Genomic DNA, 17608 nt, shown 5'->3' with positions numbered 1-17608 from the left:
TATTTGGATATTGATTTGTGTCTCATTCAATCAGTGTTTTCCCGACCCTCTGCCTTCTCCAAGGGCAGTTTCAAAATGCTCTCTGAGTGGTCATGGTATTTGCAGTGTGTGTGTGTGTGCGCGCGTGTGTGTTGTGTTTTAGGCAGGGAATGGCAAGGGCTGTGGTGACAGCAGTTGTTAAGGAGTCGCCATGGTTACCACCACCAAGGAACAATGTTGAACTGAGAATGCTTGGCTGTGTTAAAGACTGAAAGGAATCCCGAGGTGCTCACATATGTAGACATTTAAACACGGACACGATTAACACACACCCACAAAATGTTGTTATCCAATTGGATTTAGTCCTTAATGAGTCATTAAGAGATTCTTATATGGAGCAGAAATGATCCATCATCAGATTAGCCGTGTCACACAAGGGACCATGTGATTAGGCCATGGAAATGTCTCTGTCGCCTCTTTTCTAAAGCACTGCTGGGCATCTTAATTTAGTGGGCTGTGGAGTGCAGTGAAACACTAAGTAACAGAGGGAAGTTGTGAGGGGGAACACAACAGGGGGACGCACTCAGCTGTAGGCAAAAAACAACAGTTTGATTCTGCACTTATGTGAATTTCTACTTGCTATGAATGTGACTTTCTAAATTTCTTATGTGCTCAATTCTGAAGGCCTATTGTTCAGTTTTGTGAGTGCCTTGATGTGCATGTGTGGCTGCATGGGCAAAAAGGAGGGTAAAGAGGGTGTTTGCCCTTCTAACTCTGCCCCCAGTGCGAGCCCCTTCATCCTCCCCTTGTTGTCATGCACAGCCGCTCTCTCTTTGGCACAAAGTAGGCTGGCAGCACAAGAGCCATGTGTTTTAGCTCCACGCTTTGATGGGTTCAAAAAACTTTTCAGAACTGTTTCTGAGTAACGCCGTGTAACGGGAAAGAAAGAGAGGAAAAGGAAAAGAGGGGGAGAGTGGGGGGTGCAAGAGGCTGCAAGTTGCGAGGGAGAGAGATGGGGAGCAGAAGGGGCTTCGAGCAAAGACAAACTGTCTTCTTTGTGGTTATATGATTCCAGTTGTTGAAGGATACATTTCCTGGAAAATAAGTGGGAAGATTTTGCGAGACAAACAACAGCAGGTGAGATCAGACAAGCAAAAAAGAAGCAGTGGAATGTAGAGTAAGTTCTCTTGGCTTGAACCGACAGAAACAAGGGGAGGGGTGTGGGGTGTTTTTGTTACACTGCATGATTAGTAGCCTAATGGCATACTTTCTCTTTATTTAATGTGATTTTAATTGATTTTCCCCTGAAAGCCCCGATCTGAGAGCTCCGATTGCCATCATCACTTTTTACAATTACTGGACCTCTTGTTGAAAGGAACGATCGTAAAGAGAAACATGATGAGAAGACAAAGAGCTTGTCCTCGTTTGGAATGTGATATTGTTTTTTCATTCTTTCCCACAGGGTGTTTTCTTCACTCCATACTTTTCATCCTGCTACTGAAGCAAGCCACCAGCCACTTGAACAATGCAGCGCGAGGAGCTGTCGGCCAGAGAGGAGTTCACCTACACCCACATGCCCACTCTGGAGAGAGGAAACGGGACACTGGGACGACGGGGCGACCGGGGAGCTGAGAGAAGGCCAGACCGAGGGGAGCGGGATAGGTCTGAACGGGACAGCTACACAGTGGACGTGAGGGCCAGTGACCTGCAGCTGGCCCAGCCGGAGCCCCTAAAGCACCCCTGCTTCAGCTACAGGGCCTGGCTCTACAGTGTCCTCATAGGGGTGAGAGGAAAGACAGTCAGGGGAAGCAACGGAAGCACACTACAGGATTTTTCTATTTAGTCCATAACACAAAGATTTAAAGTTTGGGGTGATTCCTTTTTTTGAGTAGCCCCAATCTTGAAATTTTGAGTGAGAAGTGGCAACAAGAAATCCTGTTTTGTGCTTCCACAAGAACAGAACACCATGATGGGGTTGCTTCAATAATTAAAATGTCAGCAGATCAATTTTGGGCATGTGTATTGTGTTACACTATTTAGACAAAAATATTGGACCGCCTAAAAGCTCTTTTAGGACATCCTATTCTAAATCTGTAGGCATTTTAAGGACTTTGTGCCCGTCCTTTAGCAACTATAATACCTTCCACTCTTCTGAGAAGCCTTTTATATAGAAAGTCTGGCTGTGGAAATGTTTGCCCATTCATCCAAAAGATCATTTAGGTTGGACACTAATGCTGGAATAGATGACCTGGCTGAAAATCTCCCTTATAGTTCATCCCAAAGGTGCTCTGTGGGGTTGAGGTAAGGCCAGTCACGTTCTTCCACAGCAAGCTCACCTAGCCAGTCCTTACTTTGTGCACTGAAGCACAGTCATGCTGGAACATAAAAGGGTCTTTCCCATGAAGTTAGATGCACATAATTGTCATGGTAAGCATCAAGACTTCTCTGCACTGGAACTGGAAGGGAGCCAAAGGCCAACCCCATATTATTATTGAGTTCAGTGATTAAGAGATGTGGCCCAATACTCTTGTGCACATAGTGTAAGTGTGAGCAGACACACCCAGCTCAATGCAAGGATCAACGCGGGGAAATTTTGAAAGTTTTGCAGTGTGTAAATTGCTGCACATTGGAAGAAGCTGAACTATACAGACACTGCCCTAGATAGAAATTAAGTTTGGTTAACTAAAAGTAGTCTCCAATACTTTGTAAAATGAAAAAGATCATGCTGACTACACTAATGTATATGATAAAATCTAATACATACTTGTAAACGCTACATGCCAGAAAATCGTTGCTCAAACTAAAACCAAATTGTGTTTATTGCAAAAAAAAAGTACCCACTTTGTTGCAGATCATACTAGAAACATACCTATGTATTTCTGGTAAATTGCAGGTATATCAGTTGTGATTATTTAGTGTTTATCAGTCAGACACCTGCCCACCGGACGCAAGAGTCTTGGTGAGGCTGTTGCACCAGGCAGAATTATGCAGTTGTAGGGCTGCCACGATTACGTCGACTATCAAAATCGTCACAACTGATTTAATAGTCGAGGCGTCGCTTGAAGCTTTGGAAGATCACAAAAGACGCAGGAATAAGTAGTAGGATTTAAGAGTGTAATAACGAACTGAAACAGAAGATGGCAGCACTGCATGTACAAGGATGCCAGCTGCCGTTAAACCCCGAAGAAGAAGAAGAAGTAGTAGCGCAGCCCAGCTCAGTTTCCGACAATGGCGGCAGCTAGTTAGTTTTAATATTACTCTTATTATTCTTTCTGGGTCACAAAATAAACGTTTAACATATTTTCAGGCGAGAATGTAGCTGTGTAAACCTCAAATATCTGCTCAGTTTATCAAGACACCACATATTTTTAAAAGCGCTCTGACGTTTTCGGAGACGTCTGTTACCCACTAGCTCGATAGCTAGCCGGGGGCAAGGCTCACTAGAGCCCGTGAGAGCACCGGACTCCCGGTAAATCGTTTTCAAACCCACCGCTGTCTTTCGCTACTCGGGTTAAACATGATATATAAGTCACTTAGATAACTTAAAAATGTTATTGTTTGGCTTTTTGTAGTATTTTATTTGTTCCTGAGTAAATCGGTTTGGCTGAGATTAAAGTTATAGTTTTTACACAGCTGAATAAACATCAAGCAGACAGCTGATTATCAGAAGTGTGAGATGCTCGAGAATTTACTCCGGTGTCCTGTTATATTTTAGATAGCAAGGAGTTTATTAAACTTCACCGAAACAATCTGCAAATTTCATTAAAATTTAATAAACTATCATCTTGTCTTTATTTTTAGTTAGCACATACCTTAAACACTTAAAGCTGTAAGCTAATGATAGTTATATAAGAGCAGATGCTGCTGGTGCAATAAGCTGCACGTTTTACATCCAGTGGATGATGATCTGATTAGTCGACTAATCGCAAAAATAATCTGTGACTAGTCGACTATCAAAATAATCATTTGTGGCAGCCCTATGCAGTTGGCTTAGTTACTTCTCAAATGGCTTGTGTGTGTGAGAGAGGAATTCTTGCACAGTTTTACTTGCTGAATGCATTTATGACCCTTTTAATTGTGTATACATGGCTGTATGTGCGTGTGCGTCGGTGTGTCCTCAGGGCTGTCTGCTCATCACATCTGGTTTCTCTCTGTACTTGGGAAATGTGTTTCCTGTTGCCATGGACTACCTGCGCTGTGCTGCGGGCTCTGTAAGTGACCATCACAGTTACTTTAATCACATGCTGATATTGCTTTGAAAGCTAGCATACCTTGCTTCATATTTCACACTGTTTATACAGGACTCGTGTCAAAAATGTCAGTAATGGTCTTCATAGATAAATTCAGCAGCTCCTTTTTGTTGGTATTCTTCACAGGGCATCCCTGCAGCAATAGCTAGTTTTGCTATTGCCAAGAACAGACACGTTGCAGTGAGTAAACAATGAACTCACCAAAGGCTAAACAGATAATTATGTCTTAATGGTTTTTAATTGAAGCTTTTACCGAAGCACGATACTAATTAGACTCTCGTGTTTCCTTTAAGGTGTCGGATTTTCAAGTGGTCTATGTGTCAACATTTGCTGTAACGACCACATGCCTGGTTTGGTTTGGTTGTAAGCTGGTCTTGAACCCCTCAGCTGTCAATGTAAATCCATCTGTATTGAAAACTACATGTCCTTTTGGATGCACAAACACAAACATTTTGAGTTGTTCTTTTATATTTTGTTTTCTCTTTTAGCGGTTGCGTCTCTGTTCTCTCCCCCTAACATGTTCTGTCTGTTCTCAGATTAACTTCAACCTTATCCTGATGATCTTGTTGGAGGTGTTGATGGCCAGCACTGTCATCCTGTCAGCTCGCTCTGCAGAGGACTGCTGCTGCCACAGGAAGGTGTGTGAGTGTATGCATGTCTACATGAGCGATTTTTTTGTTTTGTTTTTGTTGTTGTTGTTTTTTTTTGTATAATTCAAGTATTAGATTTTGCATTTTATAACAGCAAATACAAAGATGCAGCAACCAAAAGCAAGAAGCAAACAAACAAAAAAAAAACAACAACAACCCCCCCCCCCCCCAAAACAAACAAACAAACAAACAAAACAAAACAAAAACAGTGAGGTTTTAACATATGTTGTATTAAGCTCAAATGTCCAAGTCAGGTAGACATGTAGGTGCAAAAATTGTCCCACTGTTCCACCGCAGCTTCCGTCACATGATGTATTTTTCCCAGCATTTTTTCGCATGCAACATTCCCAATCATTCTTTCTTTCCACATTTTAAGCGTTGGAGTATGGGAGTCCTTCCAGTGTTCCAAAATGACACGGGCACATGTTACCAATGCAGTACTTAACACTCTAAACTGGTGTTTATTTAATTGCGGCACCTCTCCTTTGTCTCCTAGTAGACATAATTTAGGTGATCTGGGTAGGTTACAAAGTGTCCACCCCTGCAAATAATTCAGTACAGTGTTCCTAACTGGAAAAACCAGCGGGCATTCCCAGAGGGCATGTATCAGAGTACCTTTGGCTTGTTAGCATTTCCAACACAAGTCATCTCTACCAATCCCCATTCTATACAGCCTTGAAGGAGTATAATAATATCTGTTAAGAATATTGTATTGAATAAATTTCCCCCTGGCTTCCCTAATGTATAATCCATTGTTCGACAATATAGAATCCCATGTACCTTCATCCATTGTATGCCCTAGATCCCTTTCCCATGCTTTTTTCAGGCTCTTATTTATATTATTTTTAATCCATGGGCTTTGTTGTTGTCTGTTTGTTGTTGTTTTTGTTTATTTGTTTGTTTTTGTTCCTTTTCATTCTTTCATCCTAAACAATTTTCATTTTTCTATCCATCCTCCAGTCGGGGTCATACGACAGGCCTGTGATTATCAAACCTGCAGTCTTCCCCACTCGGCTCCTTAAAGCATATTCTGTGAGTAAACTTGCATATAAATAAGTATAACTATATAACCTATATATGTATTTGTTTTTTTTAATCCATAACTAATGTCTGCAACAGGTGATTGAAGTGATTGTAGGAATCTCGGCTGTATTTGGAGGCATTATTGCGCTCAACATGGACGCTTTGTTGCCTGGTCCCTACTTGTCTGTTACATTTTTCTGGATCCTTGTGGCTGTAAGTTGGCTTAATAAAGCTTACTGTTTTTTAAGGCACTTGTGACCACTCAGAATGATAAGGTATGTTTAAAATGACTGATGAGCAACTCAATCGCATAACGTTACCTGTTATTCTTTGCAGTGTTTCCCCAGTGCTATTGCCAGTCACGTTGTGTCAGAATACCCCAACAAATGCCTGGTGAGTACAATAATCTGACATCTGCAGGATCTGTGAGATGGATTAGTACAGTGTGAATGTAAAGCTGTTATACCATGGAGTTGGTTTTAAGTGTTTCAGTGTTTTATGACTTTGTTTTCAATCTAAACTTTTTCCTCCTGCTATTTGCTATCATGTGGGTGCAAAATGTCATTGGAGCAGGTATAATTTCATCTATCTAAATACCACATCTATTTCTTCTTTCTACTGGCTTTTTTTGTTCTTTTTTTCCACCTTTCTTCTTTCTGCTCCCAACCCTCTCAGGTGGAGGTGTTGATTGCCATCAGCAGCGTGACGTCTCCTCTGCTCTTTTCAGCCTCTGGCTTCCTCTCTTGCAGTGTGATCAGCTTTATTGAAATATTCCTGCATGATGTGCCTACAGCCAAAGTGAGTCTAAAGTGAAGTGAAAATATATGGTTGTGTTTGTATTTTCAAGTGTTATCCACTTAGCCCTGGCGTCATTAAAAAAAATACAGGAGCTGGGGAAGTAAATTATGAGAAATTACTTTTAAAACTCCACCAATTTCACATATATGTGCTTGTCTCTCTTTGTCTCCCAGCAATCCTATGACATATTGCTGCTGATTCTGATGGTGCTGCTGCTGGTGCAGGCGATTCTTACTTCAGCCACTGTGGTGCACTGTGCCACCTACAAAAGTCAGCTTCGCATGGGAGCTCCAGAGTGTGATGACAACATTCAGACCCAGATGCATTACTGTGAGGTATGCCAGGTAAACACACCCATATGTGCAAATCCTGCTCTTGTCTATATCACTACTTACAACAACAGACATTTACTGATGAGTATAGCATCAAGGTATACCACATGTAAATGCATATGTATCAGTTAATGAACTACATGCAAAAATAGCACAGTACCACTCATGCTCAACACCTGATTCCTCTGAATATTTTCTTTCCTTTTCGTCCTCCACAGCAGCAAACATCCAATGGAGCGTTGCAGGATTTTGACAAAGACAGAGCTTGGAAGGCAGTTGTGGTCCAAATGGCTCAATGAAGAGAACATCCAGGAATTTGGAGAGACCTGGTGATAGAAGAAGGGTAAAACAAGCGCTGTAAGCTGCAAATACAAGAGTATAATCAGAAGACAGAGAATATTAGAGCAAGAGGGGAAAGCAGTATTGGAGAGACACGGAAAACTGGAGACTGGAATAAAGAACAAAATACACAAAAATGAAGCAAAGATAGGAGAAAAAAAATGAAACCGTGTACTTTGTTTTGCTTTTGTTAGTGTGTTTTTTTCTTACATAGATAATGCTTTTATGTGTGTTTTCCATATTGGTACCACTGTGGTATTTTTGTGGTCAGGAGATTTAATGTATTTTTACACTGTATGCTAGTTGTATTGAAAATATGCAAGTCAATGGCAAGTAATAGAAAATGTCAACAAAATTGAAACAGTTCTAATTTGAAACAGTTTTCTGCCCGTTCACATGTTGGTGACTAACATGGTGGAAGATGCAACAGATGCAAGAACTAATGAAGTGTATTTAAATCCATGGCAAAGTCTAACTCAGTAGCCAGGTTCCTTGTGTGGTAGTTTTTACAGGAGGACTGCTTTAATATAGCTGATGTGCAGCAGTATCAACTGATGTAAACGATACTAACTGAAAGTATGCCTTGTGCAAAATAAAATGCCATCAGCACTAAGTATGTCAAGAGTAAATTTGTGTACGTGTTGAATGTTTTTTATGAATGGGAAATGTTTTTCTTCTGTGCTGGGAAAACCAAGAACAAGAAAAAAAAAGTCTTCATCTGAAAATAACTTTCATGGAAATGTTGTTCAGATATTATCTTATAATTTAATACCAAGCTTATGTGTGTATCGATTTAATTGCAATAACTTCAGCACCCCTGTGTTTGCATTTGGACATGAAAATTGCCTTCTCATATTGTTATATTTATTAACTTAATTTCCTTCCTTTATTAATTTTCCCGCATCCCTCTGCTCCTGTGTCTGTCTCTGAGCTAGACACCTCATATCTCTTACTCATATTAAAACTATGAAGGAGGAGGAAATGGGGTGGTCACTATAATGATGTCTGATCAGTTTTGGCTTGTCAAATATGAATTATTATTATATTTATTATTATTATTACTTAAACCGCCACAACAAGACGCTTTATCATACTGCAACATGACCAAGGAGAGAGTGAGAGATGGCAGACGGTGAGGTAAGGATACCCTAACCGGTGGAAACCGGCTTGAGTTAAAAGTGTCTGAGACAAAGAAGAGAGAGCATCGATGAAACTGTCCTTGTACAGGAGTGTTGTGCTCTGCAGCAGAAAGTTCACCCGTGACATTCAGCGTGATCAAAAGCAAAATATTTCAGTGCACTAAGCATTTTATGTCGTTTTCCTTTAAGTACTTCTTGAAATTATGGCCTGCATAATTTAGTAATAGATGACTAGTTGATGTCCAAAAAAAGCAAAGATGCTCGCCACACCCAGTGAGTTTGAATGACAGACATCTTTCCCATTCCCTGTTTGCGTGTCTCCGTGGCAGTCCCACAGTCACAGATGATGGGCAGGTTGGATAAGCCAATATCAGTGGGAAACAAAAGCCTGTCAGTGCCTTGTGGTTTGGTTGTAGACTAAGCTAATGTGGGCTTTGAGTAGACTAATAGCCGGTGTTTGTTTCACTTAGCCTATACTAAAGGCTTCAGTGACAAGTCTTAGCCTTTAAATATAGTAATAATAATAACATTTCGAATAGAAGGTTATCTTTTAGAGCCAAGAATCCTAAAATCCACAGAGCTGTGTCAATAAGAGGCAGTTTCACAGGTAAACCTTTCAAAATAAATATAATCCGGATATGGATTGGGATATGTTTTTAGCATCTTAGCTCGCCTTTCTGTCTGAAATGCGCACTTAATCCTGCGCTTCAAAGAGAGGGGATGTGTTGAACTACAGAATCTTAATGTGTTTCTCATCTCTTGTTTCTGAGGAAGAAGCAGGGCGGGGAGGGGAGGGAAGAGGAGAGGGTTGGAGCTGGGGGGGAAAAGGCGGAACAAACCGGTGTGCCTCGGATACATGCTGTAGCTGCTCGCCCGCACTGCAGATTAACTCTTACCGTGCCGGGAGATGCAACGAGAGACGGTGAGTGAATTTTGTTTTTGTTTGTTTGTTTGTTTGTTTTTCCTGAAAGCTTGCACATTGTTCCGTTTTTTTGCACCGGAGCAAGAAATGTAGCGGCCGTTCATCTGGTGCGGACAGGTACACAGTTCATACAGGTATTCAGCATCCTGAGCATCTCCTCTTCTGTCTCTCTCACACACTCACACATACTTTCGCTTCCTCTGACACACACGTTGAATCGCTACACTTGATGTTGTTTAGCGGCTCGTCTCTGGCTGGCTATTCGGGAACTATCCACCGCGCGGGTGCTGAAAGGGGTCGTCATTTGCAGGCAGCTGCAATTCACTGCAATGCCATGTCTGTGGTGAAAGTGTCCTCCTGGTTTTTCTAGTGTCTTGGAACTGAGAGTCAAGAAACAGCACTTAAAAGCGTCCTAGCAGAACACCGACTAAGGGCATGCTGATCTTCTCAACCCAAATAAATCTTCCTGCAGGTGTTTCCGTCAGAGACTGACACAACTGAGGAAGGGTGATGACATCGTCTCCTGTGCACTGTTTAGGGCATATAGAAAACGTTGTCTAAACTCTGTTCACTGGACTGTTATCTGATCACATTTGTGAGAAGACATCACATCAGTCCTGAAAGTTCTTCCTTCCTCAGCAATCATTAATTAATAATGGATGAATGGAGCTCCTCTCCTTCAGCTCTTGCCCCGGAGCCTGGCTCTGTGTCTTTGTAGCTGACTGAACTGGCCAAACTCTAGCTGGATGTTGTAGTAGCCAAGAAATCTGGGATTCCCTCTCTAAACACTGGTAGCATTGCCCAACTGAGGAGTATAATCTGTCTGACTGGACCAGTGCCAGTGGCTCGCAGACGGCAGTGCAGCTTCCAGCTGAGCTCCCGAAATGGGTGTTCTACCCCTTTAAATTTAAATTATGCAAACTTTACTTCTTCTCTGATCTTCCATGAGATAGTCTTTGAGGGTAAAAATAAATCTTGACTGTCATGAGGCAGTTGGGAAAATAGTTTAAAGTAAATGTTTCATACCTCACGAGAGACATCTTCTTCTCTATTTCAGATATAGAACCGGTGATCTCAGCATTAACCTGTGCAACCTTGAATATTATACTCTGCTATAATTTCAAAAGAATCATCTTCTTATGATCCTTCTCACTGCTAAGCATGTGCTCTAAAGCTGGCAGCGAATTGTCCCTTTTACCCACGAAACCACATTCTCAAGGTTGTCCTCATCAAGATATTAGGTTACGTTTTGAGCCTCAAATTGAGCGCTTTAAAAAAAGATTTCATATATGAACTGTGTTTTTACATTAAGACAGATTGGAAAGGAGACCAGTGGGAGTAAAGGCAAGGGGGGGGAAATGCAGGAGCAAGAGGGATTGTTGATGGAAAGTGGTGATGTATTCAAACTCCGCATGAAGGGAATTTGTAAGAGCTTCCTGTGAAATGACCAAGCAAGTTTAAAGCATTTCCATAGTTACAGCCCTGACCATGCATGCATTCAATCTCAAATAGCCACTCTCACACGCACACAATAACCCTGATGTCACTGACGAGTGTCGGGGCTCATCTGACATCCTTGTGTGAACATGTTGTTCCAGAGAGTCCAGAGAGGAGCGGGGTGAAATTTAAAACAGAGTCAGTCCCCGAGATATCAGGCCTTTAATGTATTAACACAAATAGACGCTTCATCAAAGTGTGCTTTAAACAGTTTAAAATTAAAATAGTCCTCCGAGTATAAACTTGCCCTTTAGTGTCCTTGCTTGATCAAAGACAAAAATCCTCCTCACACTTCACTGGTCAGAGAGGGAGGATTAGAAATCCCTGGCCACATGACTGCATTAAAGAGGACGATGGATGGGAACAGAGAGCCTTCTGGAAGAAGGTGTGAAGCAGTATCAATCAGACTGTTGCTCTTTTAAATTACGCTAATATGCTATTGTACATTCAATGACAACTTGCACCTCGGTGTACCTTTATAGAAATGAACACACTACACTGCCCTTAACTTGTTGTCTGTCTTTCAGGAAAGGACTGGTCACTGATTCTCCTTTCCCAAGCTTATGTAACAACTCTCCCTGGGGTTTGCAAGAACACATCCCTAAACTCAGCTCAAACTCATTTCTCAACCTGCAGCACAGGGTCTGCAGACTGAGGCCAGACGCTGTAGAGACACACAAACATGGGGATGCACAACGGAGAGGCTGAGTGAGCAGTGCAACAGAAGAGCTGCATGAAACGGTAGAAGAGTCTGAGACCTGAAGAACACAGGCCACACAGTATGACCCACTACTTTTCCACACAAGGTGACAGGGGCTGAAGCTGGCCACACATTCCTGCGCACGTGTGGCTTCTAGCATTGTTTTGACGAGTATCTAACTTCATCAGGGAGTGTCTAGTCTCCCCTCTCGCCCAGAGGGGGGTTGTGGTGTGCATTATTTTTGTTCCGGATGCAGAACATCCTCGATCAAAACTTGGACATGGCTACAGCTCTACTTGCAGGCGAGAAGCTGAAGGAGCTGATCTTGCCGGGTTCCTCTCAGGATGAGAAGGGCGGGGCACTGGCTGGCCTCATGGTGCAACTCAAACTGGAGCTTCCTTTTGATCGCGTTGTTACTATAGGGACGGTCATCATCCCCATCCTGCTAGTCACCCTGGTCTTCACAAGGAACTTTGCAGGTGAGCTGCTAGAGGGGGGTTCATTGCTAAAGCCACACCTGCAGCTGTTTGCCCTCTGACCGCTTTTGATCAGAGAAAGGTTTTGGCTGCATACATACAGTAGTAAGAAGTGTAAGCTGGAAACAAGGCATAAAAGAGAAGGGAGCCGTATGGTGCAGAGCAAAAAAAGGAAAGCTGAAATACTAGATGCCAGAGAGAGAAGAAAACAGATTGGAGAACTGAGGGAGTGAAAGTGATTACAGATTTAGGAGACAAGAGTGGGTTTGGGTAGAAGACAGAGTGAAAACCCAGAGAGGAATGTCGGTTCATTGCTGAGTCAGGCTCTGTGTAGCGTGTAACCAGCTGGGACTGTGTGTTTAAACAGCAAGTCAGTGGATGTGCAGAAGAGTTTATTATTTTTGAGGAAACTCAGCACAAAGATGGTGCCAAGCATTCTGTGAATGAAACAAGTGTCGTCATTGCACACATTCTCCTTATCCCTAATAACAATAGAAAGCATGTTTATTTAAAAGAGAAAATCTAATAACCACTGATAATAACAGAGGTGACAGCGCTTAGTTTGAAAGATTAAATGGAACTGGTGATAACTCAAACCTTTTAGTCTTGTACATAATGGACAGTGAACTGATCTGGGTGTTCTCATTTCCTCCGTGAGAGCCTGAAAGGTGCTTCTTTCGTTTCAAAATGTGGCTTGAGTACGATCAGAGACACACAATGCTTTGTGTTGAATGGGTTCTAAAAGATGAGATGAGAGTACTGATTAAAAATGAATGATGAGAAAGGAGCAAGATATTTCCTAGAGAATGTAATGAATCACTGAAACGTGTGTCTACTGATTCACAAGTCATTGGTTTAGCTTGAAGAAGAGCTATTATTTTAACTGTTTGTAAGGATCTGCAGTGTTTTGCAGAGCATGGTTCAGTTTTGACTCCTGTTACTGAATGTTGCACATGCATCCATTTCCAGATATCACTTTTAAATAAGTAGCATAGATATCCTTGTTACTTAGAGCTGATATTATTAAAAGTATTTCTGCCTGATCTTACATGTCATTTACTTACTAACATGTTGTTACTAACAGAAATAAGGAGAACGGTTTGCAGCACAATTTATTATGAGATATGATTTAAAGAAAAGTTTGGACTGATTCTTTATACTTGTACTTTTCTCAGAGGAGTCCATATACTGTTACACACCACACAACTTCACTCGAGACCAGGCACTGTATGCAAGAGGCTACTGCTGGACAGAGCTTCGTGATGCTAAACCTGGTATGGAGCCAGCTGAGTGGCCTTCGCTATTTGAGCACAAGTTCCTCCCCTATGCCCTGCTGGCCTTTGCGGGAATCATGTACATTCCTGCTTTGGGCTGGGAGTTCCTCGCCTCTACAAGGCTCACTTCAGAGCTCAATTTCCTGCTTCAAGAGATTGATAACTGCTATCATCGAGCTGCTGAGGGCCGGGCCCCAAAGATCGAGAAGCAGATCCAGTCCAAAGGGCCGGGCATAACTGAGCGGGAGAGGAGGGAGATCATAGAGAATGCAGAGAAAGAGAAGAGCCCTGAGCAGAACCTTTTTGAGAAATATTTGGAGAGACGAGGCCAAAGCAACTTTCTGGCCAAGATTTACCTGGCTCGCCATCTTTCTATTATCTGCCTCAGTTCAATACCCATTTCCTACCTGAGCACCTACTATGCTCGCCAAAGGCAAAACGAGTTCACCTGTGCACTAGGTGAGTACCCAGACATTAGCAGCTATCCAGAGCTGAAGCTCAGGGTCAACTGTAAGCTGCCTGCTGTGCAGCTGCAGCGCATCATGGCAGCAGTAGATATCGCTCTACTCTGCACCATGAACCTCATCATTCTGGTTAATTTGCTGCATCTTTTTGTGGTACGCAAGTCCAACTTTGTGTTCGACAAACTCCATAAGGTTGGAATTAAAACGCGGCGACGCTGGCAGAAGTCTCAGTTCTGCGATATCAACATCCTGGCCATGTTCTGCAATGAGAACAGGGATCACATTAAGTCGCTCAACCGACTGGACTTCATCACCAATGAGAGTGACCTCATGTACGACAATGTAGTTAGGCAGCTGCTGGCTGCACTTGCGCAGTCCAACCATGATGCCACACCCACTGTGAGGGAATCTGGGATCCAAACAATTGATCCCAATATGGATCCTTCTGACCTCGGGGTTCGAGAGATGGGCGGTGAGCCGCTGGTCGTCAAACGACCTCGTAAGAAGATTAAATGGATCCCAACCTCAAATCCTCTTCCTCAACCATTTAAGGTAAGGAAACATGTTTCCGAATGCAAAATGTACTATCCTCTAGAAGCAGATTGACCCTTACTTTAAATACTGACTCAGTGGAGCGCACATACTCTAGGCCAGCGGTCTCCAACCTTTTTTGCGCCACGGACCGGTTTATGCCTGACAATATTTTCATGGACCGGCCTTTAAGGTGTCGCGGATAAATACAACAAAATAAAACTAGTACCGGTACCGAAAAAAAGAAAATGTATTCATAACACACGTGAAAAGACCCAGGAAAACCGAGTTAACGATAAAAACGATAACAAAATAACGCTGAAAACCGATAAAAACCCTGAAAACTATACATTTCACACCTGAGCCTCAACTCTCGCGGCCCGGTACCAAACGACTCACGGACCGGTACCGGTCCGAGGCCCGGGGGTTGGGGATCGCTGCTCTAGGCCATAATCCTTCAAATGGTGTAATAGTAACTCTTGATAAGGGCCTTTTTCACTGAAGAGGCATAAGAAGCACTTACAATATATGCAAAATAGTAAGGAGAAGACTTCATCTGTTGCTATTGAACACTTGAACTGACCTCTTTTTATTTTCTGTCCAATGTGAAGGAACCTCTCACCCTGACACGGCTGGAAAATAACACAAAGCAGGAAAAACCCAAACCTCTCAGACGAAAAATAGTGGCAGACAGCATTATTGCACCTCTTCTGGATAACAAGAGCACACAGCATCCTTCAACAAAAGGTATCGGGTAGTTTGAATATGTAGTAAGAAAGACATTTTAAAGCTTTTATAATTAGTTTAAATAAGTTAGGCGCACTATGAAACATATGTTCTTATGTATCTAGTATCTTATGTATTATGTAGGCGAATTCTGTGACCATAAAATGAACTGAGACACTTTAAACAACACTCTTGATGGGTGGTCTCCCCATCTGCTCTAATGATCTACTTATTTTCTGATTGTAGATGTAAGTGGAATGGAGAAAAAACATACACGCAACTTCTCTTTGGATGTCCACCCGTATATGTTGACAACTCGCAAGCCCAAGGTGGAGACCACAACCACAGAACCTCTACCCTCAGAGCACAACATGGATACAGTGTACCTTGAAGGCACACACACTGTGGTTCATGTGTCCAGTGCAATTACAGGTAGCTCTCATTGTCCTTATGCCTTAGACAGAGATATCACTTCATTTGGATGTGCCTTTCATAGTGCATTTCTACAGCAGGACAGTGGGCATAGCTATTTACAACATACAAATTCTACTTGCATACGATGCTTGTGCTGCATGGCCAATCACCTTTGGCCAGCTAATATGTTTACTTTCTTTCTCTTTATCTCCCATTTTTATTCTATATATTTATTTGATTACAGAGAATAAGATTCGCTCTCCAGAATCAACCAACGCTGCCTTCTCTGCAGAGACCCTGTCCACCACTACATATGTAAATGGAGTTAGCCCCAACCCTCCCTCCAGTGAAGATGCGCTCAGTCCCAAGTCCTCACCTCAACAATTGGGGCCTTCCACTCAGAAGGAAAATGCTGAGTCTCAACCACCTCCACTAACAAGAGCACCCACACACCAGCTACTGAGTATGCATCGTACTCTCTTTGAGGAAGAAGAGGATGAAAGCGGGAGGGACAGGCTGGCAGAGAGGCCCGGGGAGCTCATCGCTGCAGGAGAATGTTGAGGAAGAGGAGAAGAAGAAGAGGAACCGTGACTGAGATTATTTTCCCTGACACTGCACTCTACACACATAACCTCCATGCCAGTCACCTTCTATCAGCTGCCACCTCTGATCTTTCAATTAACTTCTGTACTTCCAGGATTGTTGGAGCAGAAATGGAATAGATGTGACTTGGGAAGACTCTTGTGGCAAAGCTGAGCTTTCAGAAAGGATAAACTGAGAGATATATGTTTCGTTACCTGTGTTGACCAGCTTATTACTGTAGGAAATGATGTCACACTCATGTCTCAGGATGACTGTGTATAGCTAATCACCCACCAATGAAACCAGCAGTGACATAATTCAACAGGGTGCTACAGTGCAGGGTCACACAGTTATATTGAAAAAGTATATAGACAGGGTAAAGAGCGAGGAGTGACTTTCCTAATAAGAATTTTAAAAAAAAGGCAGACACTTTAGAAATGCAAATCTGCAACATCAAACAAAATGTATTTTAATCACATGATAACGCTTAGTCCCTTTATCCCACTAGCCAAGTAGAAAGGTAGCTCATGCAATACAGTTGTTGAGATCTGCACAATTAATATGCAAAAGATCACAGTATAATTGTGGCAATAATGTATGCGCTTAGAACATCTTATTCCACACGCTGTACATGTATAGACACTGTATATGACTCACTGCTTGTGGGGTGTTTAAATATGACATGTTTCATGGCTAACTACTGCCATTTCACAATTGCATAAGAACACGATTCTTAACTATACCTGCACGCCATTTGAAAGTACAGCAGACGGCAGACTGCCCATTGAAAGCGTGACTTTGTAAAACAAAGTAGAACTGTAATACTGCTTAGTGAAACTAATGCCAGATATGTTTTGATGCTGTAAAAAAAGGCAGTTACAGTGATGTGTTCTTTTTGAAGACTTTAATAGCAGCTCTGAGATGAAGGGAGCTGGACTCACTGGTAAAATATGATCTTTTGTGTTCTGTTGGCTTCTTGAGGAAGTGTCTAATGTGAAGTGAATGTATAGATGAGCAGGATAAGGGTTTTATAAGAATGACTAAGGTTTTCATTATCTGTTATAAACACACAGTCTATTTTTTTTGCATTTCTTGCAGCTGCATACATTAGGGCACAGAGATTAGAATAAAGGAACTGCCTGCACTGACTCAGAAACCAACAGGACATCAACTGTAGAAGACATTAGTCTCATTTTCAGGGCCTACCTAAAGAATGGGTAGACCTATGCATACCTTTTTTTCTGGGGCATTAAAATTAAATAAATCTTTTGTCTTGGTGATACTTCATCTCCATAGGCTAGCTCAAAATCCCCTTGTTAGAGACAACTTAAGCACACTAAATGCATCCAAAAGCACTTTAGGACGAGTAGTACTAGTGTGTGAGAGCACATTGTATCAGAGCTCTGCTTTAATATGATTTTACTGTGTTGATTTACACATTAGGACTGTTGCCCTGCGAAAACCTTTAGCAGTCCTAATGCGAGTAATCACATGGATAATATGGCTTTGGTT

General features: G+C 42.2%; 2 protein-coding genes across 5 annotated transcripts; both read left to right on the top strand.

Moving 5' to 3' along the window:
• Nucleotides 1–828: 828 nt before the first annotated feature.
• On the top strand, nt 829–7987 carry mlc1 (modulator of VRAC current 1). 4 transcript variants are annotated; one of them, XM_035909950.2, is made up of 12 exons: nt 829–1116; nt 1442–1762; nt 4101–4190; nt 4356–4409; nt 4523–4624; nt 4766–4867; nt 5840–5911; nt 5999–6115; nt 6239–6295; nt 6578–6700; nt 6874–7035; nt 7254–7987. In XM_035909950.2, exons 2-12 carry the CDS (start codon nt 1505–1507, stop codon nt 7329–7331), a joined length of 1215 nt encoding a protein of 404 aa, XP_035765843.1. In that variant the 5' UTR covers nt 829–1116; nt 1442–1504; the 3' UTR covers nt 7332–7987. The 4 variants fall into 4 exon arrangements, with proteins under 4 accessions (XP_035765843.1, XP_006795813.1, XP_035765842.1 ...); XM_006795750.2 differs by having other exon boundaries at nt 7251–7987; XM_035909949.2 differs by having other exon boundaries at nt 6874–7044.
• Nucleotides 7988–9323: 1336 nt separating this feature from the next.
• Nucleotides 9324–17365, top strand: panx2 (pannexin 2). Its single transcript, XM_006795751.2, has 6 exons — nt 9324–9432; nt 11457–12108; nt 13281–14395; nt 14986–15121; nt 15347–15532; nt 15759–17365. The coding sequence occupies exons 2-6, from the start codon at nt 11880–11882 to the stop codon at nt 16073–16075; spliced, it is 1983 nt and encodes a 660-aa protein (XP_006795814.2). The 5' UTR covers nt 9324–9432; nt 11457–11879; the 3' UTR covers nt 16076–17365.
• The last annotated feature ends 243 nt before the right edge of the window (nt 17366–17608 follow it).

The sequence above is a fragment of the Neolamprologus brichardi genome, chromosome 7 (assembly GCF_056152115.1).
Source record: "Neolamprologus brichardi isolate AB-2024 chromosome 7, ASM5615211v1, whole genome shotgun sequence".
NCBI lineage: Eukaryota > Metazoa > Chordata > Actinopteri > Cichliformes > Cichlidae > Neolamprologus > Neolamprologus brichardi.
The sequence above is the reverse complement of the archived record's forward strand: the minus strand, read 5'-3'. Positions and strand labels throughout refer to the sequence as shown.